Source organism: Hordeum vulgare, chromosome 3H (genome assembly GCF_904849725.1).
Source record: "Hordeum vulgare subsp. vulgare chromosome 3H, MorexV3_pseudomolecules_assembly, whole genome shotgun sequence".
Classification (NCBI taxonomy): Eukaryota; Viridiplantae; Streptophyta; class Magnoliopsida; order Poales; family Poaceae; genus Hordeum; species Hordeum vulgare.
Genome location: NC_058520.1, coordinates 463,582,406 through 463,609,328, shown reverse-complemented (window position 1 = coordinate 463,609,328; position 26,923 = coordinate 463,582,406). Strand labels below are relative to the sequence as shown.

Sequence of the window (26,923 nt, the reverse complement as noted above, 5' to 3'; positions counted from 1 at the left end):
CCATCTATACATCATGTATTGCTCAGATATTTCTTGCACATTAGTATGCACCACTACCTTTAGAATGTGATGACACAAGATCCCATTCATGTGGAATCTGTTGCATGAGCACTTATACGACCTGTCAACTGGGTCGATAACAACCACACGTATTTTACTGGAATCAGGATCGCAACTTCGTAGCTCAAACTTAAACCGATTACCTTCAACCGGATTAATCATCAATGTTGTTGTCTCCTCCATCATTTCCTTAAACTTTCCAAAGGCAGTCCTGGTATAAAACTTTGATGCTTGCTCCTCTATCTTGTACCTAGCAGAAAAAATACCTAAGTTTTCAACTGGAATATATAAGCATAATAAAAACATATAAGAAGCAAACTTTTTCTTCACATGGTGCAGATTATATCAACAATTTTTCCACATTTAGTATACTAGTACATTTCATACCTTGACCACAGCGGAGTAATTGTAGCCTCGCCAAGCAAACCAGCATTGTCCTCCCGGTCAAGCCAAGTTTCCTGGATGTACTCGTACTGCTTCAGAAACTGCCACACCGAGTCATGAGGGTGCACAAGCTTCTTGAAGAACGAGTTCAAGCCTTCCGACCTGCCATTCGTGTCTGTGAAGGGAAAGAAGTTTCTTTTGAAGTACGCCGGTGCCCAAGTGTGCCTGCACTCCCACATGTTAATCAGATGTGGGTGCTCAACAAGCTCATGCTTCAACACCATCCGCTGCCATGCTTCCTCAAATTCTTCTGCACTGTCAGTCCCATTCACACAGTAATAGAATTCTTCCTCAAAATCTGCTCTTGTCCTGAACAACATACCCAGTTTTTCCTTCGCTATCTTCAGCACGTGCCACTTACAGCATATGTGTACTATACCAGGAAAACCCATACTAATAGCTTTTGACATGGCTTGGTCTTGATCTGTCATTATACACCCTCCGGGGTCATGCCCCATTGCATCCATCCACTTCTCAAAAACCCACTTGAATGTCTCAATTTTTTCATCTGGAAGCAACGCACATCCCAACATTATGGTTTGCATGTGGTTGTTTATTCCAACGATTGATGCAAACGACATATCATACCTGTTCGTACAAAACGTAGTGTCAAAGAACACACAATCTCTGAATTTTTTGTATGCCTCCCGGGTCCTTCCATCAACCCAGAATAGTGCCCTCATTGCTTTATTCTCATCTTCCAGCTTCGCATAAAAGAAACGTGGACTCTCTGCGTGAAGCTTCTCAAAATACTCCATCGTTTTCGCCATATCATTCAAAAACACCTCATTTCTCAACTTAGTTCGAATGTTTGCAACATCTCTGTCAGTGTACGGAAGGTTGCCAAGTTCCCCATGCAAGTCTCCAAGCGTAGACATGATCAACGATGTTGGTGTGTTCCGATTATGCAATGTATTCATAAACATGTAGTCCTCATACGGTACCTTCCTATGAGATCTATAAAACCTTGTCGATTCCCCCTACTCATCATTGGGTGTGTATGTTGCTCCTCAAAAACAGTTACTTCCCATTTTCCTGTTGGAATTATGCCCTAGAGGCAATAATAAATATAGTTATTATTATAATTCCTGTATCAAGATAATCGTTTATTATCCATGCTATAATTGTATTGAATGAAGACTTATATACATGTGTGGATACATAGACAAAACACTGTCCCTAGCAAGCCTCTAGTTGGCTAGCCAGTTGATCAAAGATAGTCAGGGTCTTCTGATTATGTACAAGGTGTTGTTGCTTGATAACTGGATCACGTCATTAGGAGAATCACGTGATGGACTAGACCCAAACTAATAGACGTAGCATGTTGATCGTGTCATTTTGTTGCTACTGTTTTCTGCGTGTCAAGTATTTGTTCCTATGACCATGAGATCATATAACTCACTGACACCGGAGGAATGCTTTGTGTGTATCAAACGTCGCAACGTAACTAGGTGACTATAAAGATGCTCTACTGGTATATCCGAAGGTGTTCGTTGAGTTAGTATGGATCGAGACTGGGATTTGTCACTCCGTGTGACGGAGAGGTATCTCGAGGCCCACTCGGTAATACAACATCACACACAAGCCTTGCAAGCAAAGTGACTTAGTGTAAGTTGCGGGATCTTGTATTACGGAACGAGTAAAGAGACTTGCCGGTAAATGAGATTGAAATAGGTATGCGGATACTGACGATCGAATCTCGGGAAAGTAACATACCGAAGGACAAAGGGAATGACATACGGGATTATATGAATCCTTGGCACTGAGGTTCAAATGATAAGATCTTCGTAGAATATGTGGGATCCAATATGGGCATCCAGGTCCCGCTATTGGATATTGACCGAGGAGTCACTCAGGTCATGTCTGCATAGTTCTCGAACCCGCAGGGTCTGCACACTTAAGGTTCGACGTTGTTTTATGCGTATTTGAGTTATATGGTTGGTTACCGAATGTTGTTCGAAGTCCCGGATGAGATCACGGACGTCACGAGGGTTTCCGGAATGGTCCAGAAACGAAGATTGATATATAGGATGACCTCATTTGATTACCGGAAGGTTTTCGGAGTTACCGGGAATGTACCGGGAATGACGAATGGGTTCCGGGTGTTCACCGGGGGGGGGGGGCAACCCACCCCGGGGAAGCCCATAGGCTTTGGGGTGGCGCACCAGCCCTTAGTGGGCTGGTGGGACAGCCCAAGAAGTCCCTATGCGCCAAAGGATAGGAAATCAAAGAGAAAGAAAAAAAAGAGGAGGTGGGAAAGGAGAGAAGGACTCCACCTTCCAAACCTAGTTGGATTCGGTTTGGAAGGGGAGGACTTCCCCCCTTGGCTCGGCCGACCCCCTTGGGGCTCCTTGAGCCTCAAGGCAAGGCCCCCCCTCTCCCACCTATATATACGGAGGTTTTAGGGCTGATTTGAGACGACTTTTCCACGGCAGCCCGACCACATACCTCCACGGTTTTTCCTCTAGATCGCGTTTCTGCGGAGCTCGGGCGGAGCCCTGCCAAGATCAGATCACCACCAACCTCCGGAGCGCCATCACGCTGCCGGAGAACTCATCTACCTCTCCGTCTCTCTTGCTGGATCAAGAAGGCCGAGATCATCGTCGAGTTGTACGTGTGCTGAACGCGGAGGTGCCATCCGTTCGGCACTAGATCGTGGGACGGATCGCGGGACGGTTCGCGGGGCGGATCGAGGGACGTGAGGACGTTCCACTACATCAACCGCATTCACTAACGCTTCTGTTGTGCGATCTACAAGGGTACGTAGATCGAAAATCCCCTCTCGTAGATGGACATCACCATGATAGGTCTTTGTGCGCGTAGGAAAATTTTTGTTTCCCATGCGACGTTACCCAACATTTCCATCCCTCAACACCACTGCCAGTCGTGCTCTGCATCCATGCCTATTCACCCTGTTTCTCTTCCGTTGTGGTACAAGCTTTTTATTGCCAAAATATGTTGGCGAACGTCGCATGGGAAACAAAAAATTTCCTACGCACACGCAATTCCTATCATGGTGATGTTCATCTACGAGAGGAGATTTAGATCTACATACCCTTGTGGATCGCACAGCGGTAAGCGTTAAGAAACGCGGACGATGTAGTGGAACATCTTGCGTGATTCAAATCACCGTATTCGTACACTCCATCCCACGATCTCATCACGATCCGTCCCGCGATCTCATCATGATCCTTCCCGATCTAGTGCCGAACGGACGGCACCGCGTTCAGCACACGTATAGCGAGACGGTGATCTCGTCCTTCTTGATCCAGCAATAGAGACGGAGAGGTAGATGAGTTCTTCGGCAACGTGACGGTGCTCCGGAGGTTGGTGGTGATATATCCCAGCAGGGCTCCGCCCGAGCTCCGCAGAAATACGATCTAGAGGAAAAACCGTGGAGGTATGTGGTCGGGCTGCCGTGGCAAAGTTGTGTCTCAAAAACCCTCAATACCTCTAGTATATATAGGAGGGAGGGAGCGGAGGAGGCAGCCTCAAACCCTCAAGGTTTGGCCGAAATTGGAGGTGGAGGAGTCCTACTCCAATCCTATTTGGAGTAGGATTCCACCTTCCCACTTGGAAACTCTTTCCACCTTGTGTTTTTTCCTTCTCAAACCTTATGGGCCTTAGTGGGAACTTATTCCAACCCACCAGGGGCTGGTTTATCTCTTCCCATAGCCCAGGAGACCGCTTGGGGCGTGACACCCCTCCCGGAACTCCCGGTACACTACCGATGAGCCCGAAACTTTTCCGGTGACCAAAACAGGACTTCCTATATATCAATCTTTACCTCCGAACTATTCTGGAGCTCCTCGTGACGTCCTGGATCTCATCCGGGACTCCGAACAACTTTTGGTTACCAACACCTATAACTCAACTATACCAAAACATCACCGAACCTTAAGTGTGCAGACCCCGCGGGTTCGAGAACTATGCAGACATGACCCGAGACACTCCTCGGTCAACATCCAACAGCGGGACCTGGATGCCCATATTGGATCCTACAAATTCTCCGAAGATATTATCGGTTGAACTTCAGTGCCAAGAATTCATATAATCCCGTACGACATTCCCTTTGTCCTTCGGTATGTTACTTGCCCGAGATTCGATCGTGGGTATCCGCATACCTATTTCAATCTCGTTACCGACAAGTCTCTTTACTCGTTCCATAATACAAGATCATGTGACTTACACTTAGTCACAATTCTTGCAAGGCTTGTGTGTGATGTTGTATTACCGAGTGGGCCCCGAGATACCTCTCCGTCAGACGGAGTGACAAATCCCAGTCTTGATCCATACTAACTCAACGGAAACCTTCGGAGATACCTGTAGAACACCTTTATAGTCACCCAGTTACGTTGCGACGTTTGATGCACACAAGGTATTCCTCCGGTGCCAATGAGTTATATGATCTCGTGGTCATAGGAACAAATACTTGACACGTAGAAAACAATAGCAATAAAACGACACGATCAATATGCTACATTCATAGTTTGGGTCTTGTCCATCACATGATTCTCCTAATGATGTGATCCCGTTATCAAGTGACAACACTTGCCTATGGCCAGGAAACCTTGACCATCTTTGATCAACGAACTAGTCAACTAGAGGCTCACTAGGGATAGTGTGTTGTCTACGTATCCACACATGTATTTGAGTTTCCAATCAATACAACTCTAGCATGGATAATAAACGATTATTATGAACATGGAAATATAATAATAACTAATTTATTATTGCCTCTAGGGCATATTTCCAACATCATACCACACACAGCTTGTTTTCCTCCATCTTGGGTTTTTTCCCCTCCTGCATGAACACACTCGAACTCTCTCCTGATTATGTGGTTACACCCCTTCTTCTGAGTCCTCTTAGTGTAACATATCCTAGTGCCAAAACCCAGCTTCTTAGCATAGCTATTATACACCTTTTGTGCTTCCTCGATGGTGTCAAAGACTAATCCAACATATGGCGCATCTGGTCGAGTAGTTGTTGCATCATCAGCAAATGGAATATATGTGCCCCCTTCAATGTCCTCCATGATTTCATCCTACAATGAAACATATTTTTTAGCATCAACATTGCACACATGATATCCTAGAGCCAAAACAATGGGCACAAGTTGAAAATATCTGAACACATACCATATCTGAATGTATCTGAACATATACGGTGCTAAACAGATCACAACATATTCTGAACACAGCCCATGACAATACAATCTAAGCTTCCAGCAGCAAAGTAAAATGTATCGAAGGGCAACAAATCGTGCTTCTAACTACGCTGTCACATTTATCCTACAGATTCATCAACAATCCCCGATGGTGTGTTAAAAACCAGCCAAATCATGCATCAGACGACCAGCATACATCAAAACTACAACAAACATCCGAAAAAAGAAAGCTAAAAACTGCGAATATGTATCAAGGTGTTCGTGTTACCTCCTCATCTCCAATATTCACCACAGGAGGATTCATGTTTGTCTGATTACTCGAAGCAGCAGCACCCCAAACGCCTCACGAACCTGTGGTATTACCCGATCCATGCCGCCAGATTGCATCTGAAATCCCTCTATACTCAATATCTCGTCTTAGGTGCGCCACTTTTGCAGATACTTGTCTCTCGATGGAAGCATTCGCGCCAGAAATCTGAATGGAGAAGACACAGGAGAGGAGCTGTTCTCCCGCGGAAGGAAGCATATGTCCAGTGCGTGCGTTCAGGGCCACTTATTGCGTACGCCCAGCCGCTTAATTACAGGTATTAAAACCCTCTAAAACAGGACATCACATCTAATCTGATGGATCCCAGACCCTCATCCAACGGCGCATACGTAGTCTGATGGATGCTGCGTGCAGACCGATGCCTAGCGCTTTCCAACTGATTGGACGTTAGTAATCTGCTGTTCACGTTCTTTATGTTATGCGCTGTATCATTTTTTGCTCACCCAAACTTTTCCTATCAATGAAATAATACGAAAAAATTGCGTATTCGCAAAAAGAAAAAGCAACGAGTCAACACGGTGCGGTGCCCAAGAAGACCCCGGTTGATTGACCGGGGTATGTCCTCGCAAAGAATGGAGAGAAACCATGGAGGGGGCATCTGGAAAAATCCCAAGCAACAGGCAGACCCTATTTATGCGCGGCCCCGCCCTCGGAGCCCCGAACCACATAAACTGATAAACCATCCCAAAACACGCCAGGCAGAGCAAAACCTCCTCCCCGTTACCCGCAGTTGCGAAGCTTCCCTACTTCTCCCCCAATCTCGCTTCACGAACAAGAACACCCGAATCAGAGAAACAAGAAACAGAAAGATCAAAGGAAGAGGCGAGAGCGCCAAATCCTCTGGCACCCCCATTCCCGCCCCAGGTTCGATCAAAGGAGAGAGCAGAAAACGTGGTTCGCGAGAATGGTGGCGATCGAGAGCCAGGTCCAGAGGCCGGCGGAGCCGGCGAGGATCCCCAAGGAGGCGCGGCGTCTCCTGCACGACCTGGCGGCCGCGTGGCCGAACGTGGCGGACTGCCGCGCGCTGGAGGTGGTGCCGCTCAAGGGCGCCATGACCAACGAGGTGTACCAGGTGCGCTGGCTCACCGCCCCGGCCGAGGCGGGCGCCGGCGCGGGGCCGCTCAAGGAGAGGGAGGTGAGGAAGGTGCTGGTGCGGATTTACGGCGACGGCGTCGACCTCTTCTTCGACCGCGAGGACGAGCTGCGCACCTTCGAGTGCATGTCCCGCCACGGCCAGGGCCCCCGCCTCCTCGGCCGCTTCCCCAACGGCCGCGTCGAGGAGTTCATCCACGCACGGGTAGGTGCATATCGCGTCTAATAAGCAAAATAGCTATCAAATTTCTTCTACCTTTCAGTCTTTCTTGGTTCAGAGGCCATTTCAGAACTGGTATCCTCTGTTTCTTGGCGAATTTCTTCAACTGCCAAATTGCTCTGTTTCTTTGCACGAATGATTCAGTTATTTTTAGTGCACTTGTGTTTGGTGGAATTTTCGTAAATTTAGTTAACCCGGACCATGCAGTGTGGAATTTGTTCTTGTCAAATTAAATATGCAAGTTAGGGTTAAGCTACTGCTTTCTTGATACTTTACGAGATTCTACTGCTATGGGGCCGACTAGTTTATTGCAGTGTGGTTCTCGTTCGTTGAATGCTCTGCCGTGGGAATCGAGCATTCTGAAATTTTTGATAATTCTTCACATCTAGTCTTATCCATCAGTTCAGAAAGAAAACGTTTCTTCAAGCCATTAGTCAATCAACTCCCATTTAGCCGGAATTATTTATGTCCCACGTGACTTAGTCAAAAGCTGCCTTGTGTTTCTTCGCTTGCGACATCTCCTAGAAATTTGTGATGTGTGTATATTTTTCTTTGCAAGGCTATGTCATCAAATGAAATCTCTCTTCCTTAGGCTATTTCTTGTCACGTCAATAAATTTGTGGTGTCACTAGCTGATGATGCTGTCTTTGTCAAGTAGTCGATCGTCTATAACTGCACATACGACCACAGGGAACGTCTCCCTTAGAAAATCCATGGCCTGAAAGCAATTGATTTGACTTCAGGAAGTAGGCCGATTACTAAGTTGGCAAAACCAACGCAGTTGGTGGCAAAGTACGTTTAGAATGAAGAAGCGTAGGCAGTATGCATGGTCCAATTCACTTTCTAAGTCCCTTTGAAATGTGAGTCATGCTATTGCCAAAGAATGAGAGGGCACCGTAGCACGTTCTAGATTCTTCAGAGCACATAGCGCTTTATATTTCTGTCGCTCTCATAAAAGGGAGTATCATGTGCTGTTTTCTGGGGTGAAGAAAAAGGGCTGAGAAACTGAGAATGGAATACGGTTCGTTGCTATCCTAACTTTTTCGCGAAAGCTGCCCTCGGAAACTGAGATTTGCTATCAAGGTGGCCAAACCATCTATCTGTTTGTAAACACAAACTAATGCAATTGTTTTTTCAGACATTGTCGGCTCCCGACCTACGCGATCCTGAAATTTCAGCTCTGGTGGCTACAAAACTGAGGGAATTCCACAACCTTGACATGCCTGGTCCCAAGCATGTGCTCCTCTGGGACAGACTGAAGTAAGGACAATTTTTAGTTCTTGCACAAGTGATTTTTTTGTCAGGCTTACAACTTACAAGTATGAGACTGAATCTGGTGATTTTTTTTTTCATGAAGGAACTGGCTCAAAACTGCCAAGAACCTGTGCCCAACTGATCAAGCCAACGAATTACGCTTGGATTGCCTGGAGAACGAAATTGCCTCGCTGGAGAAAGAATTCTCAGGGGATTACCACCACTGGATTGGTTTCTGCCACAATGATCTACAATATGGCAACATCATGATGGATGAAGAGACCAACATGCTGACCATCATTGTGAGTTCTATACATTCAAAAGCAATTCCTTATGGCCTTAATTACTTGGTGTATGGAAATCATGTAAAATATGCAATGGGGATTCTCTTGCACGTTGCTAGGCTGAAGTTCCAAGTTTCTCATCTCATACAACCTTGTCTTCAGTTCTGTTCCCTTGCCACTCGGCATCCTAAGGTGTCACGCCTCCACTAAAAACAGAGTTTTAGTCTTGGAGATTAGGTGCACCATGAAGAACCGATGCTTTCTTTTCTTGTTGTATATGCTATCTACCAAGTACCAACACGCCATGAGTCATGACAGTTTCTTAAGGAAGTCCGAAGTTTTATCCCACCTGGCATCCTTAAATACAGGGCAAGTTGGTTTGATCTTATTTTTCTCACCTCCTGAGTGGTTACAGGACTATGAGTACGCAAGCTTCAACCCAGTTGCATATGACATCGCTAACCATTTCTGCGAGATGGCGGCAGACTATCATTCAGAAAAGCCTCATATACTGAACTACAGTAAATATCCAGGTATTGCATTTCCCATTTAACGTTGCTTGTGTTTTGGTTCAGCCTTCAGTCTACCTTATCTGTTAACTTTCCATTCTACGGCAGATATCGATGAGCGGAGGCGTTTCGTGAAGACTTACCTGACCACTTCTTGTGAGTACAAAACTCTATCATTTTTATTCGATTGCCCGATGATTCCTTTCGTGCTAACACAGCTTTGTTCGGCAGGCGAGGAACCTGAAGCGGAAGAGGTGGAGAATCTGCTCCAGAGCGTGGAGAAGTACACGCTTGCCAGTCATCTGGTTTGGGGCCTTTGGGGAATCATATCGGTGAGTTCATATTCCGGTTCGCCAATCTAAGTCACCGTAATCGTATGTGCTGCTGTCTTCTAACTTTCATTGTTTTCTTTACAGGATCGTGTCAACGACATCGACTTCGATTATCAGGAGTATGCAAGGCAGAGATTCGAGCAGTACTGGCAGAAGAAGCCTGCGGTCCTAACCTCATGAATAGCTAAACCTATGGCTTCAGGAACTCCCTGAGGGGCTGTGCTGCACAAAATGCAGTATTACTCAAACACATATCCCCTGGCTGGGATATAACAGGAAGGATATGAAAGAAAAATAGTATTACGAGGAAGTATAAACCCGTTCCAGGGTCAGAAGCTCCCATTTCGAACCTTGACAAGGTCCAGCTTCAGGAAGGAAGCTGTCTATGGGGGATTTGGTTGACTGTTTATAGGTATAGCCTCTGATAAAGCCTCGGAGTTGCACTTTGTATGTTGTTTTCCTAAACACCGCTGGTGGTGTTTGTGTGATTGTGCTGCTAGTTTATGTATACTTGACGGAGGAAAGTATGTATAAGACATGTCGTAAAAGAAGTATGAGTATGTTTGAGATCTTGATTGAACCGTGCTTGGAGTGTACTAGCTTAGAGACGGCACTTGCATTGTTGTGCTATACGCATGTCTGAACTGCTGAAATAACCTGCACCGTCTTTCTGGTTGTCGATAATAAGACGGTGTTATCACTGAAATTGTCAGGCCCTGAACTGAAGAAATCAACACTGTTGTTAAGTTCAGTTAACTGTTACCTTACCGCTTCGCCTAATTAGATGTTGAGACCTTGCGGCAAAATAAGGGATGGTGATCACAAGGAATTGACTTCAGCATTACAGTTACCATTTTTTTTTTTTTTGCTAGCATGCAGGAAACACTCTCTGGGATGCAAACATCTCTCACACAGTCTATTGCTACTGTGCAACCTGCTGCCAAAGATCATCTGCCCTCCCCAACAAGCATGAACATCCCAACACCACTCCCAATACTACCCTTGGTCACTGCTCCTGCTGGTGCTTCTTTGTGGGCTCTGCAGTTTTGCATGGAGCGCATACTGGCAGAAAACTGCATCTGGATGGTACTTACAAACTCCCCTACAGTTGGGCAACAAGAACCGGAACGACGTACTCCATCCGTCCGGGTGTATAGGCCATGCGTGTAGTTCTAGATCGTTAATTTAACTGCTTAAATATGTATTATATGTAGTACACAAGTACCTAACAATAGAGCTCTGCAACTACGAGAAGCTCAAAAAGCAACGGTCCAACATCTTCAGGATCCTCGCATTGAAACTGAAGAAGAAGACATAAATGGCCAAGCTGCAAGAAGAAACAACAATAGGTTCAGGCAACGGGGCGTTCCTTATACCAGCAAAGATAAATGATGCTAGCAGAGCTACTGGTCTGATCAAACCAGGAAAAATGAATACTGCTCAATTAGAGGGAACTGGCCCTCATGCTTGGATACAACATCTGGACATTTACTTTGATGTTGCTAGAACATCTGCAGAACACAAATGACATAAATTGCAGTCACTTATTTCAAAGGGCCTGTTATTGATTTATTTATTTATTTAAAAAGAGAATATATTAATATCACGAAGATACCAATTACATCTAGCTTCTGCACCTACAAGATGTCACAAAGACGTCCAGAATGCGCACAACCAAAGGAAAAACAAAAGAAAGGAAAAAAGAAAAGGTCCTGCCACAGTGATCGATTTTTCTCAACAACAGCAAACAAACCACCACCCAATTCAACACACGGAAAACATAAAAAGTCTTCAAAAGCAACGCCTCCAAGAAGGGAACAGTGCACAAGCGCCGTCGTTCCCCGATCCAAGGCAATCGACATACACAACCAATGAAGGTCAGACTTTATTAGGTTTTCAAGAAGCAAACAAACTTTCTTAGGTTTTCACCCCGAAGAAAGTCTGTGCTTTCAAAACAATTCCTCTAGCAAGGACATACACAACCAATAAAGGTCAGACTTTAGGTTTTCATCCTGAAAGTCACGACTCGGTACCCAAGAAACACCACCAAAATGGAATTCCGTCAATGTTGTCGCCCCCATTTATCACTGCTACTGCTGAGATTTATCTCACACCTGGCTGACTCCATCGTCTCCAAGGCTCCGCCCGTCTAACTGGTCCTCCGATCTCGTTCACCATAACCTTCTCCGTCACTGTCTTTATCATGAAAATCCAGAAACCGACATGTCCCAAGGTGTCATCAACCAATAGAGCTTCACATCACGTCCTTAGAACCGCGTAGGCTGATATGAACGTGCACGACCGGAATCTAACTGATAATATCCCGAGCAAGATCTCCGTCAGCAGTCCCGGACCGATCATGCCGGCAGTTGCCGTGATGCAAGAAGAGCACCAGGACCGCCTCCTAACACGAGCAAAACCAGCAAGCCCTCACGCCGCCGGTTGGAACAGCAATGAGGAAACGGCTGCAGTACTCCACCCAGAGCAGGTCTAGTCAGACCAGATCTAGCCGTGAGGCCCAGATCAGATCCGCAACCTGCGCGTCCGGAGGTACCGTTGCAGGAGCGGCGTGCCACCTGCCTCCACCTCGCTACTCCAGGTCCAGGTCCCGGCCTCGGTTCCCGTTGCGTGGCAGCCGCGCCACTAGGATGCATCCCTGTCCTCCTCCCCTCCCCTCGCCGTCGCCGGAAGGGGTCGCCGGGCAAAGCTCGAGCGGCGTCGGCAGCGGCGAGGCCCTATGATGGCGCCGAGGTGATCGATCGGGTGGTCTCGTGACTTGGTGGCGGGCTGCAGTATGGGACTGAGATCCACTGCCTTGACAGAGCCAATGCATCGGTGAACAGTATGATGCCTTGTCCCTCATTTTTATTCGTTGGATCGAGAATCGATGGTCAGATGAACATCAATTGCTCTTCTACACCCTAATAGTAAATTCTAGAAAAATTGTAAAAATATTTAAAGAAATCCGAATTTTTTTACGGTAAACTTTGATAAAATGTCTAAGAGCTCGCAAAATTTCAGTATGAAATTACATTTGTGGAAGTCCTGACAAAAAAACAAAACTGGTGTTCGAAAATGCTTTCGAAAGTAGCATTTTTAGGGTTTTGATTTTGTTTTTTTACCATGACATCCACAAATGTGATTTTGTAAGGAAAATTTGTGAGTAGTTAGAAAATTTGTCAAAGTTTGCCTAGAAAAAAATTCAGATTTTTTTGAATATTTTTACATTTTTTTGAATTTACTACTCGGGTGTAGAAGAACACTTGATGTTCATCCGACCATCGATTCTCGATTCAACGGATAGAAATGAGGGGCAAGGCACCACACTTTTCATCGGTGCCTTGGCTGTGTCAAGGCACTGGATCTCAGTCCGAGGAGGAGGCATCGAACGGCCGGATTTAGCGCCCCGGTGTGGCTCGAGCGGGATGCGATCCGGGTTTTTTTTAGCGATCTGACCTCCTTAAAATGGAAGAGAATTTCACTTCTCGGCCTCTGCACTAACTAGGCATGCATACAGTCATTTTAATATGAGTACCAACATAAGCATGGTCCTCATAATTTTTTAAATGAGTATCAGATTTTTTATGAGTGATTTCACCACGCGCCAAACTTGATCCTCAATAAATGGGAGAAAACTCCCTCTGCATCACCTATCAATTCTAGGAATTGAACTCGGGTCGTTGGGCTGCACAACTGCATGCCCAACCACTGAGCCAAGACTCTCTTTGCTTTAAAAATGGGAGAGAATTTCACTTCCCGACCTCTGCACCAACTAGAGATGCATACATTCATTTTAGTATGAGTATCAAGATAAACATGGTCCTCCGAATTTTTTAAATGAGTATCAAGATTTTTTTGATGAGTGGTTTCACCACACGCCAAACTTGATCCTCAATAAATGGGAGAAAACTCCATGTGCATCACGTGTCAATTCTAGGAATTGAACTCGAGCCGTTGGGCTGGATAACCGCCTGCTATTGAATGGTGGAGAGGAACTCAAATATTTTCAAATACCCTCCTAAAAGTGCACCTCTTAGATAGCCCTATTGGGATTTTGATGATTGATGACACTACCATTGGGAGAATCAACATTTGTATTTATTTTATTTCCAGATAAGTTATATGGCTTTTAAAGTGGAACATCAATGGTGACGCCTATATATAAATTTTTAAATTGTTGTCTACCTCAAGCTCTTTAATAGGTACAAGTGTTGGGGAACGTTGCATGGGAAATAAAAATTTTCGTACGCACACGAAGACCTATCATGGTGATGTCCATCTACGAGTGGAGATTAGATCTACGTACCCTTGTAGATCGCACATCGGGAAGCGTTAAGAAAACCGGTTGATGTAGTGAAACGTCTTCACGTCCGTCGAACCATCCCGCGATCCGTCCCACGATTCGTTCCGATCTAGTGCCGAACGGACGACACCTCCGCGTTCAGCACACGTACAGCTCGACGATGATCTCGGCCTTCTTGATCCAGCATGCAAGACGGAGAAGTAGATGAGTTTCTCCGGCAGCGTGACGACGTTCCGGTGGTGGCGATGATCTACTCCTGCAGGGCTCCGCCCGAGGTCCGCAGAAATCCGATCTAGAGGTAATACTATGTGGTATAGGCTAGAGTTGCACGTGGCAAAGTTGTGTCTCAAAAAGCCCTAAACCACCACTATATATATGAGGGAGGGGGAGGGGCTAGCCTTGAGGGACAAGGCCCTCAAGGTGCACCGGCCGCCAGGAGGAGGAGGACTCCTCCTCCAATTCGGTTTGGGAAGGAGGAGTCCTCCTCTTCCTTCCCACCTCCCTCTTTCTTTTTTTCTTTTTCTTTTCTTTTGGTATTTTCTTTATGCGGTGCCATAGCCGTCTTGGGCTGACTCCACCAGCCCACTAAGGACTTGTGGCGCCATCCTGGGGCCATGGGCTCACTCCCGGGTGGGTGGGCCCCTCCCGTTGAACACCCGGAACCCATTCGTCACTCCGGGTACACTGCTGGAATTGCCCGAAACTTTCCAGTAACCAAATTAAACCATCCTATATATCAATCTTCGTTTCCGGACCATTCCGGAAACCCTCGTGACGTCCATGAACTCATCCGGGACTCCGAACAACATTCCGTAACCACACATATAACTCAATTATACTAAAACATCATCGAACCTTAAGTGTGCAGACCCTGCGGGTTCGAGAACTATGCAGCCATGACCCGAGAGACTCCTCGGTCAATATACAATAGCGGGACCTGGATGCCCATATTGAATCCTACATATTCTCCGAATATCTTATCGGTTGAACCTCAGTGTCAAGGATTCATATAATCCCGTATGTCATTCCCTTTGTCCTTCGTATGTTACTTCCCCTAGATTCGATCGTCGGTATCCCCATACCTATTTCAATCTCGTTACCGGCTAGTCTCTTGCTACTTATTGAGCTTGCGTTGGTTTTTCCCTTGAAGAGGAAAGGGTGATGCAGCAAAGTAGAGATATGTATTTCCCTTTGTTTGAGAACCAAGGTATCAATCCAGTAGGAGTATCAAGATGAGGCACCAATGAACCTGCGCAAAAACAAACAAACTTGCACCCAACGCGATAAAGGGGTTGTCAATCCCTTCACAATTACTTGCAAGGTGAGATCTGATAGTGATGAAAGGTAAATATAAATAAAAGTGCAGCAAGGTATTTTTGGTATTTTTGTATATAGATCTGAATATATAATGTGTAAAATAGACCCGGGGCCATAGTGTTCACTAGAGGCTTCTCTCATGATAGCAAGTATTACGGTGGGTGAACGAATTACTATCGAGCAATTGATAGAATCGCGCAAAGTCATGACGATATCTAAGGCAATGATCATACATATAGGCATCACGTCCGAGACAAGTAGACCGATACTTTCTGCATCTACTACTATTACTCCACACATCGACCGCTATCCAGCATGCATCTAGTGTATTAAGTTCAAAATAAACGGAGTAACGCCTTAAGCAAGATGACATGATGTAGAGGGGTAAATTCATGCAATATGATATAAACCCCATCTTTTTACCCTTGATGGCAACAACACGATGCGTGCCTCGCTACCCCTTCTGTCACTAGGTGAGGACACCGCACGGTATGAACCCAAAACCAAGCACTTATCCCATTGTAAGAATTATAAATCAAGTTGGCCAAACGAAACCCATAACTCGAAGAGAATTACAAGGATACGAAATCATGCATATAAGAAATCAGAGGAGACTCAAATAATATTCATAGATAATCTGATCATAAATCCACAATTCATCGGATCTCGACAAACACACCGCGAAAGAAAGTTATTCTGATAGATCTCCATGAAGATCATGGAGAACTTTGTATTGAAGATCCAAGAGAGAGGCAATGGTGTTGATGAAGAAGCCCTCCGTGTCCGAATCCCCCTCCGGTAGGGCACCAGAACGGTCCCCAAATGGGATCTCACGGAGACACAAGCTTGCGGCGGCGGAAAAGTATTTTCGTGGCTCTCTTCTTTGGTTTCGGGATTTTTGGGAATTTATAGGCGAAAGAGGTAGGGAAGAGGAGCCACGGGGGGCCCACGAGCCTGCTAGGCGCCCCCCTAGGGCGCGCCTAGGGGCTCGTGACCTCCCACGAGACCTCCTGCCTTGGTTCTCAATTCCTCTGTGTATCTTCTATTATGGAAAAAATCATCCCGCGGGTTTTATTCCGTTTGGACTCCGTTTAATATTCTTTTCTGAAAAAGGTAAAAAACACGAAAAAAAACAGAAATTGGCACTAGGCACTGAGTTAATAGGTTAGTCCCAAAAAATGATATAAAATGGCATATAAATGCATATAAGACATCCCAAGTTGATAATATAATAGCATGGAACAATCAAAAATTATAGATACGTTGGAGACGTATCAAGCATCCCCAAGCTTAACTCCTGCTCGTCCTCGAGTAGGGAAGTGATAAAGACCGAAATTTTGATGTCGAATGCTACCTAACATATTTGTTCTTTGTAACTTCTTTATTGTGTCATGAATGTTCACATCCATAAGATTCAAAACAATAGTTTAATATTGACATGAAAACAATAATACTTCAAGCATACTAGCAAAGTAATCATGAACTTTTGAAATAACAAGGTCAAAGAAAGTTATCCCTACAAAATCATATACTCTGGCTATGCTCCATCATCCCCACACAACGAATTTAAATCATGCACAACCCCGGTATTGTCCAAGTAATTGTTTTCGCACTCTTACTTTCTCAAACTTTTTCAACTCTCACGCAATACATGAGTGTGAGCCATGGATATAGCACTATAGGTGGAATAGAGTGTGGTGAAGGTTGTGAGGCAAAAAGGAGGAGATGGTCACATCGACTCGGCGTATCAACGGGCTATGGAGATGCCCATCAATAGATATCAATTTGAATGAGTAGGGATTTCCATGCAACGGACGCACCAGAGCTATAAGTGTATGAGAGCTCAAAAAGAAAACTAGTGGGTGTGCACCCAACTTGCTTGCTCACGTAGACCTAGGGAAATTTTGAGGAAACCCATCATTGGAATATACAAGCCAAGTTATATAATGGAAATTCCCACTAGTATATGAAAGTGACAAAACAAGAGACTCTCTATCATGAAGAACACGGTGCTACTTTGAAGCACAAGTGTGGAGAACAATATTAGCATTCTCCCTTCTCTCTTTTTCTCTCATCATTTTTTTTGTTTGGGCTCTTTGGCCTCTTCTTTTTTTCATTTATTTTTTTTCTCTTTTTTTGGTGGGCATCTTTGGCCTCTTTCATTATTTCCTTACATGGGACAATGCTCTAATAATGATGATCATCACACTTTTATTTACTTACAACTCAATACTTAGAACAATAATGACTCTATATGAAATGCCTCCGACAGTGTACCGGGATGTGCAACGATCTAGCTTAGCGAATGACGTTGAAACATCTAACTAGCTATCTTACGACCATGCAATGGCAAAATGAAAATGACGGCACATGTCATGAGACGGAACGGTGGAAGTTGCATGGCAATATATCTCGGAATGGCTATGAAAATGCCATAATAGGTAGGTATGGTGGCTGTTTTGAGGAAGGTATATGGTGGGTTTGTGCACCGTCGAAAGTTGCGCGGCACTAGAAAGGCTAGCAATGGTGGATGGTGAGAGTGCATCTATACCATGGACTCACATTAGTCATGAAGAACTCATATACTTATTGCGAAAGTTTTATTAGTAATCGAAACAAAGTGCTAAACGCATACTCCTAGGGGAAGGGTTGGTATGTTTTAACCATCGCGTGATCCCGACCGCCACACGAAGGATGACAATCAATAAATCAATTATGCTCCGACTTCCTAACATAGCGGTTCACCATATTGCATGCTACGGGAATCACTAACCTCAACACAAGTATTTCTAGATTCACAACACCCTACTAACATAACTCTAATATTACCATATCCATATATCATAACTAATTGTGAGGAACCAAACTTCTCTTACTAATAAATGCACTTGAATATGAAAGTTTTTATTATATCCTCTTTGGATGCCTATCATATTTAGGACTAATTTCATAGCACACGTCAATTACCAAGTTACTTAGAGAGAGCACTCTCAAAATGATATAAGTGAAGATCGAGAGTTTTTATTTCTACAAAATATGACACCGTCGTGCTCTAAAAAGATTTAAGTGAAGCACTAGAGCAAAATTATCTAGCTCAAAAGATATAAGTGAAACTCATGGGAGCTAAATTGCCTAGCTCAAAAGATATAAGTGAAGCTCATTGAGTATTCTAACAAATTCACGATGAGTGCATGTCCCTCTCAAAAAGGTGTGCAGCAAGGACGATTGTGACGAAACAAAAATAAAAGACTCCTATAATACACGACGCTCCAAGAAAAACACATATCATGTGGTGAATAAAAATATAGCTCCAAGTAACGTTACCGATGGATTGAAGACGAAAGAGGGGATGCCTTCCCGGGGCATCCCCAAGCTTAGGATTTTTGGTATCTTTGAATTTGTCTTGGGATGACTTGGGAATCCCCGAGCTTAAGCTCTTTACACTCTTTATTCCATTGTCCATAAGAACATCACCCAAAACTTGAAAACTCCACAACACAAAACTTAAACAGAAACTCGTGATATCATTAGCATAAGAAAACAAACTACCAACTTTTTTGGTACTGTAGTAAACTTTATTTCTATTTAGATTGATGTTAAATTACTGTATTCTCACTTTTCCATGGCTAGTACCCCCCCCCCCCCCCCCCCCGATACTAACCATAGTTTCATCAAAATAAGCAATCAACACAACAAAAATAGAATCTGTGAAAAACAGAACAGTCTGTAGTAATCTGTATATTTCGTATGCCTCTGGTATCCCAAAACTTCTGAAAATTTATGAAAATTAGGGCAGTTTGCATATCAATCAGCAGCAAAAAGAATCAACTCAAAAGCTCTTTTTGGATAGGAATTAAAAATAATTTTGTGAGCACAAAACTAATCATAAAGGTTCTACTTGGCACAAACCCTAATTAAAACATAAAAAACACAATCACAACAGAATCATCATGGTGTGTACTCAACAAACTAGAAAGTTAAAAGCAAAAATAAATTTAGTCATTGGTTTGCCTCCCAACAAGCGCTATCGTTTAACGCCCTTAGCTAGGCATAAGGCAATAGAATCAAGTATCGTCATCTTTAGTGATCAAACCATAAGTAGCTCTCATCATGGATTCATAAGGCAATCTTATTTTCTTTCTAGGAAAGTGTTCCATGCCCTTCTTTAATGGAAATTTAAATCTAATATTCCCTTCCTTCATATCAATAACAACACCAATAGTCCTAAGGAAAGGTCTACCAAGAATAATGGGACATGTCGGATTGCAATCAATATCAAGCACAATGAAATCTACGGGCACATAGTTCCTATTTGCAATAATAAGAACATCATTAATCCTTCCCATAGATTTCTTAATAGTAGAATTCGCAAGATGCAAACTAAGAGAGCACTCATCAATCTCATTGAAACCTAGAACATCACATAAAGATTTTGGAATTGTGGAAACACTAGCACCCAAATCACACAAAGTATGGCATTCATAATTTTTAATCTTGATTTTTATAGTAGGTTCCCACTCATCATGAAGTTTCCTAGGAATAGATATCTCCAACTCAAGTTTCTCTTCAAGAGATTTCATCATAGCATCAACGATATGATCGGTAAAAGCCTTATTTTGGCTATAAGCATGTGGAGAGTTTAGCATGGATTGCATCAAGGAAATACATTCAATCAAAGAGCAACTGTCATAATTAAATTCCTTGAAATCCAAAGTAGTAATTTCATCACTACTCAAAGTTTTGATATCCTCTACTCCACTTTCAGTATTTTTAGCATCAAGATAAGTAGACTCCGAATCATTGGGGCGTTTCTCAACCAAAGTGGATTCACATCCAGCCCCATCATCATTAGGATTGACATTAGAAAATAAGGATTCAATAGGAGTCACACCAAGCACTTTAAGATCTTCGTGATTCTCATGACATATTTCAGGTTAGGAGCCATTTTATTGACTAAGGTAGCTTGTTTATCAGAAATATGGCCTACCAATTTTTCAAGACGAGCAAATTGAGAATTTAACGCAAGGAATTCTTTGGCCATATCATCAACCTCTTTATTCATGTAAGCCATAAAAGAATTTTGCTCCCTTAGTTCTCTACGAAAGTAACTATTATGATCAAACTATGTAGACATGAAGCTTTTAGCACTAGTTTCAATCTCTTCCAACCTTTTATAGTAAGCATCATAATCATTTGGTTGGGCCATGAGGACTTAGCAAGCAGACAAGCAAACAAGCAAACAGGAAGCAAGTGGAAGAAAAGGGCGAACGAAAAAAAGGCAAATATTTTTGTCAATTTTGTTTTTTAGAAGTGGGGGAGAGAAAAACGAGAAGCAAAAGGCAAATAATGTAAATGCAAGAGATGAGTTTGCGATAGTTACTTGGTATATATGCTTCACTTGAATACTCCCCGGCAACGGCGCCAAAAATTCTTCCTGCTTCTTCTTGAGCTTGCGTTGGTTTTTCCCTTGAAGAGGAAAGGGTGATGCAGCAAAGTAGAGATAAGTATTTCCCTCAGTTTGAGAACCAAGGTATCAATCCAGTAGGAGTCTCAAGATGAGGCACCAATGAACCTGCGCAAAAACAAACAAACTTGCACCCAACGTGATAAAGGGGTTGTCAATCCCTTCACTGTTACTTGCAAGGTGAGATCTGATAGTGATGAAAGGTAAATATAAATAAAAGTGCAGCAAGGTTTTTTTGGTATTTTTCTATGTAGATCTGAATATATATTGTGTAAAATAGACCCGGGGGCCATAGTGTTCACTAGAGCCTTCTCTCATGATAGCAAGTATTACGGTGGGTGAACGAATTACTGTCGAGCAATTTATAGAATCGCGCAAAGTCATCACGATATCTAAGGCAATGATCATACATATAGGCATCACGTTCGAGACAAGTAGACCGATACTTTGTGCATCTACTACTATTACTCCACACATCGACCGCTATCCAGCATGCATCTAGTGTATTAAGTTCATAATAAATGGAGTAATGCCTTAAGCAAGATGACATGATGTAGAGGGGTAAATTTATGCAATATGATATAAACCCATCTTTTTACCCTTGATGGCAACAACACGATGTGTGCCTCGCTACCCCTTCTGTCACTAGGTGAGGAATGAACCCAAAACCAAGCACTTCTCCCATTGCAAGAATTATAGATCAAGTTGGCCAAACGAAACCCATAACTCGAAGAGAATTAAAAGGATACGAAATCATCCATATAAGAAATCAGAGGAGACTCAAATAATATTCATAGATAATCTGATCGTAAATCCACAATTCATTGGATCTCGACAAACACAGCGCAAAAGAAAGTTACATCGGATAGATCTCCATGAAGATCATGGAGAACTTTGTATTGAAGATCCAAGAGAGAGAAGAAGCCATCTAGCTACTAGCTCTGGGCACGAAGGTCTATGGTGAACTACTCACGCATCATCGGAGAAGCAATGGTGTTGATGAAGAAGCCCTCCGTGTCCGAGTCCCCCTCCGGCAGGGCACCAGAACGGTCCCCGGATGGGATCTCGCGGAGACAGAAGCTTGCGGCGGCGGAAAAGTATTTTCGTGGCTCTCTTCTTTGGTTTCGGGATTTTTGGGAATTTATAGGCGAAAGAGGTAGGGCAGAGGTGTTGGGGAACGTCTGATACGTCTCCAACGTATTTATATTTTTTGATGGTTTCATGCTATTATCTTGTCAAACTTTGGATGTTTTGCATGCCTTTTATATATTTTTTGGAACTAACTTATTAACTCAGTGCCAAGTGCCAGTTCCTGTTTTTTCCATGTTTTTGACCCCTTTCAGAGGAGATTTTGAAACGGAGTCCAAACGGAAGAAAATCCCTGAGAAGATTTTTTCTGGAACGGAAGAAGATCGGGGAGCTTGGGAGACAAGGCAGGGGAGCCCCAGGGGCCCCACAAGCCCCCACCCCACGGCCAGGGGGGAGGCCGCGCCATCCAGGCTTGTGGGCCCCCTAAGCGTTCCCTGACCTAGGGGTTGCGCCTATAAATTCCCTAAAAATCCCAAAAAAATCAGGAGATCATCGCAATCACTTTTCCACCGTCGCAAGCTTCTCTATCCGCAAGATCCCATCTGGGGCACGTTCTGGTGCCCTGTCGGGGGGGGGGGATTCGGACACGGAGGGCTTCTTCATCAACACCATGACCTCTCCGATGATGCGTGACTAGTTCACCATAGACCTACGGGTCCATAGCTAGTAACTAGATGGCTTCTTCTCTCTCTTGGATGTTCAATACAAAGTTCTCCATGATCTTCATGGAGATCTATCCGATGTAATCTTGTTTTGCGGTGTGTTTGTCGAGATCCGATGAATTGTGGATTTATGATCAGATTATCTATGAATCTTATTTGAGTTTCTTCTGATCTCTCTTATGCATGATTTCATATCCTTGTAATTCTCTTCGAGTTGTGGGTTTTGTCCGGCCAACTAGATCTATGATTCTTGCAATGGGAGAAGTGCTTGGTTTTGGGTTCATACCGTGCGGTGACCTCACCCAGTGACAGAAGGGGTAGCGAGGCATGCATCATGTTGTTGCCATCAAGGGTAAAAAGATGGGATTTTCATCATTGGTTTGAGATTATCCCTCTACATCATGTCATCTTGCTTAAAGCTTTACTCTCTTCTTCATGAACTCAATACACTAGATGCATGCTGGATAGCGGTCGATGTGTGGAGTAACAGTAGTAGATGCAGAAAGTATCGGTCTACTTGTTTCGGACGTGATGCCTATATGTATGATCATTGCCTTAGATATTGTGATGACTTTGCGCGGTTCTATCAATTGCTCGACAGTAATTTGTTCACCCACCGTGATTTTTGCTATTTTGAGAGAAGCCTCTAGTGAACACTATGGCCCCAAGGGTCTACTCCACACCATATTTTCAGCCTTACACTTTTTACTTCGTTGCACTTTCCGCCTTCAGATCTCACTTTGCAAACAATCTTGAAGGGATTGACAACCCCTTTGAAGCGTTGGGTGCAAGATTGTTTGTGTTTGCGCAGGTACTTTGGACTTGACGAGGCCCTCCTTCTGGATTGATACCTTGGTTCTCAAACTGAGGGAAATACTTACTGCTCCTGTGCTGCATCACCCTTTCCTCTTCAAGGGAAAAACCGACGCAAACCAGAGAAGTAACAAGAAGAATTCCTAAGCGCCAAGGAAGGACTTTTGTTGCCGCAACAGAAGAATTTCTGGCGCCGTTGCCGGCGAGGAAGATCAAGTCAAGAACTCATCCAAGTAGGTGTCGCAAACTCATCTCTTGCATTTACTTTTTTTGCCAGTTGCCTCTCCTTTTCCTCTCCCCCAATTCACCATTGGCCTTTTTCGTTTGCCTTTTCGTTCGCCCTTTTCTCTCGCTTGCTTTCTGCTCGTCTGTGTGGGATAGTCTATCCTGATGGCTAGATCCACCACTTCAAACAATACTCCCGAGAGCGAAGTCCTCAATTTCAAACAAATTGAGGAAGAAAACTTAAATGATGCTTGGTGTAGGATTTGCAACGCTCAGAGTAGATCTACTCATAAGCAATCCACTACCGTCTTGCTTCGCAGTTTTTATGTGGGTGTTTCTCCTTGGAATAGGTATATTCTTGACACCATCGTAGATGGAAATTTCTTGGGTAGCCATATCGTTGATTCTTACGGAGCTGTGATAAATTTGGTAGGCTCACCCCCACTCTTGGTTAATGGAACTACCTTAACCCTGGAACATGTGATGCGTAGGTTGGACGTTATTGAAAATAAAGTTGCTACGATTGAACTCATTGAGAATTTGGATAGAAAGATCTGCAATCAAATCACTCAGTATGGATCCAAGGTGGGAATGGTTTTGAAAAATTTAAAGGAGAAGGAACCCACAGTTAACGAAAAGCTAGGTCATGATTCCGCTAGGATTGACAAACTAGAGGATGTTATAACCAACTTGGGTTCCGCTTTTGCCGCTGTGCAGAATACTCTAAATTTTGGCCACAATAAAATCACCAAGTCTGTCTTTGTTCCTAAAAGTAGTGGTGAATCATCCAGCAAGAAAGATGAAAACCTTAAGATGATAAGTGATCACGCCACTTATGGTTTGAGCACCAAAGACGACGATACGTGATTCTATCGCTTTTGTGCCTAGCTAAGGGCGTTAAACAATAGCGCTTGTTGGGAGGCAACCCAATGAATTTATCTTTTTTCTTTCTGTTTTGTTGCGTCTACACCATCACAATTCTGTTGTGATTGTGTTTTTTGTGTTTCTTTTTGTGTTTGAGCCAAGCAAAACCTTTATGACTAGTCTTGGTAAGGGTTGTTTGATCCTGCTGGAAAAAGAGAGAAACTTTGCGCTCAGGAGATGATTTTTCATTTTTATTCAGAAAGAGCTTTCGAGTTGCTTCTTTTTGCTTCTGGTTGATATGCATTTTTCCCAGGTTGTCGTAATTTTTCAGATTTTTTGAGGTACCAGAAGTATACGAAGTATACACATTGCTACAGACTGGTCTGTTTTTGACAGATTCTGTTTTTGTTGAGTTGGTTGCTTGTTTTGATGAAACTATGGTTAGTATCGGGGGGTGCTAGCCATGGAAAAGTGAGAATACAGTAGCCCAACACCAATATAGATGGAATTCAAGTTTTCTACAGTACCAAAAGAAGTGGTAGTTTGTTTTCTTGTGCTAATGTTATCACAAGTTTCTGTTTAAGTTTTGTGTTGTAAAGTTTTCAAGTTTTGGGTGATGTTCTCATGGACAAAGAGATAAGGAGTGGAAATATCTCAAGCTTGGGGATGCCCAAGGCATCCCAAGCCAAATTCAAGGACACCAAAAATCCTAAGCTTGGGGATGCCCCGGGAAGGCATCCCCTCTTTCGTCTTTAATCCATCGGTAACATTACTTGGAGCTATATTTTTATTCACCACATGATATGTGTTTTTCTTGGAGCGTCTTGTATCGTAGGAGTCTTTTCTTTTTGTTGTGTCACAATCATCCTTGATGCACACCTTTTTGAGAGAGAGAGACATGCACTCATCGTGATTTTTGCTAGAATGCTCATAGTGCTTCACTTATACCTTTTGAGCTAGATACTTTTGCTCTATGTGCTTCACTTATATCTTTTAGAGCACGGCGGTGCGTGATTTGGTAGTTTTATTATGCTATGAATGTAGTCCCAAAAGTGATAGATACCCAAAGAGGATGCAAAAACCTCCATCTTCATGTGCATTGAGTAGAAAGAGAAGTTTTGGTTCCTCTCAAATAGTTTTGAGACATGGATTTGGTAATATTAAGAGTTATGTTAGTAGGGTGTTGTGAATCTAGAAATACTTGTGTTGAAGTTAGTGATTCCCGTAGCATGCACGTATGGTGAACCGCTATGTTAGGAAGTCGGAGCATAATTGATCTATTGATTGTCATCCTTTGTGTTGAGGTCGGGATCGCGCGATGGTTTACACCTACCAACCCTTCCCCTCGGAGTATGCGTTTAGCACTTTGTTTCGATTACTAATAAAAACTTTCGCAATAAGTATGTGAGTTCTTCATGACTAATGTGAGCCCATGGTATAGATGCACTTTCACCTTTCACCATTGCTAGCCTCCCTAGTGCCGCGCAATTCTCGCCGGTGCACAAACCCACCAAATTCCTTCCTCAAAACAGCCACCATATCTACCTACCATGGCATTTTCATAGCCATTCCGAGATATATTGCCATGCAACTCCCACCCTTCCGTCTCATGACTTGTGTCGTCACTCTCATATTGCCATTTCATGATCGTAAGATAGCTAGTGAGATGTTTCAACATCATACGCCATGCTAGATCGTTGCACATCCCGGTACACTGCCGGAGGCATTTCTTATGGAGTCATCATCATTGTGATCTTTGAGCTGTGAGTAAATAAAAGTGTGATGATCATCATTATTAGAGCATTGTCCCATGTGAGGAAATAAAAAAAAGAGGCCAAAGAGCCCCAAAAAAGGCCTAAGAGCCCAAATGAAAAAAAAGAAGAGAGAAAAAGAGAGAAGGGACAATGCTACTATCTTTTTCCACACTTGTGCTTCATGATAGCACCGTGTTCTTCATGATTGAGAGTTTCTTGCTTTGTCACTACCATATGCTAGTGGCAATCTTCATTATATAACTTGGCTTGTATATTCCAATGATGGGCTTCCTCAAAATGGCCCTAGGTCTTCGTGAGCAAGCAAGTTGGATGCACACCCACTAGTTTTCCTTTTGAGCTTTCACATACTTATAGCTCTCGTGCATCCTTTGTATGGCAATCCCTACTCATTCACATTGATATCTATTAATGGGCATCTCCAAAGCCTATTGATATGCCGAGTCAATGTGACCATCTCCTCCTTTTTGTCTCACAACCACCACCACACTCTATTCCACCTATAGTGCTATATCCATGGCTCGCGCTCATGTATTGCGTGATAGTTATAAAAAGTTTGAGAAAGTAAGAGTGCCAAAACAATTACTTGGCCAATACCGGGGTTGTGCATGATTTACATTAGTTGTGTGAGGATGATGGAGCATAGCCAGACTATATGATTTTGTAGGGATAACTTTCTTTGGCCTTGTTATTTTGAAAGTTCATGATTACTTTGCTAGTT

General features: G+C 43.6%; 1 protein-coding gene across 2 annotated transcripts; it reads left to right on the top strand.

The window, feature by feature from the left end:
• Positions 1 to 6,661: 6,661 nt before the first annotated feature.
• LOC123444280 (probable choline kinase 2) lies at positions 6,662 to 10,273 on the top strand. 2 transcript variants are annotated; one of them, XM_045120959.1, is made up of 7 exons: positions 6,662 to 7,299; positions 8,453 to 8,574; positions 8,672 to 8,870; positions 9,268 to 9,385; positions 9,470 to 9,517; positions 9,593 to 9,693; positions 9,778 to 10,273. In XM_045120959.1, exons 1-7 carry the CDS (start codon positions 6,907 to 6,909, stop codon positions 9,871 to 9,873), a joined length of 1,077 nt encoding a protein of 358 aa, XP_044976894.1. In that variant the 5' UTR covers positions 6,662 to 6,906; the 3' UTR covers positions 9,874 to 10,273. The 2 variants fall into 2 exon arrangements, with proteins under 2 accessions (XP_044976894.1, XP_044976893.1); XM_045120958.1 differs by having other exon boundaries at positions 9,470 to 9,693.
• Positions 10,274 to 26,923: the final 16,650 nt, after the last annotated feature.

Excerpts from the sequence above, each read along its gene's own strand:
- LOC123444280 (XM_045120958.1), top strand. The coding sequence starts at position 6,907 with ATGGTGGCGATCGAGAGCCAGGTCCAGAGGCCGGCGGAGCCGGCGAGG. Across the intron at positions 8,575-8,671 it reads CTCCTCTGGGACAGACTGAA|GAACTGGCTCAAAACTGCCA; the intron begins GTAAGGACAATT and ends TTTTTCATGAAG. Across the intron at positions 9,386-9,469 it reads GAACTACAGTAAATATCCAG|ATATCGATGAGCGGAGGCGT; the intron begins GTATTGCATTTC and ends ATTCTACGGCAG.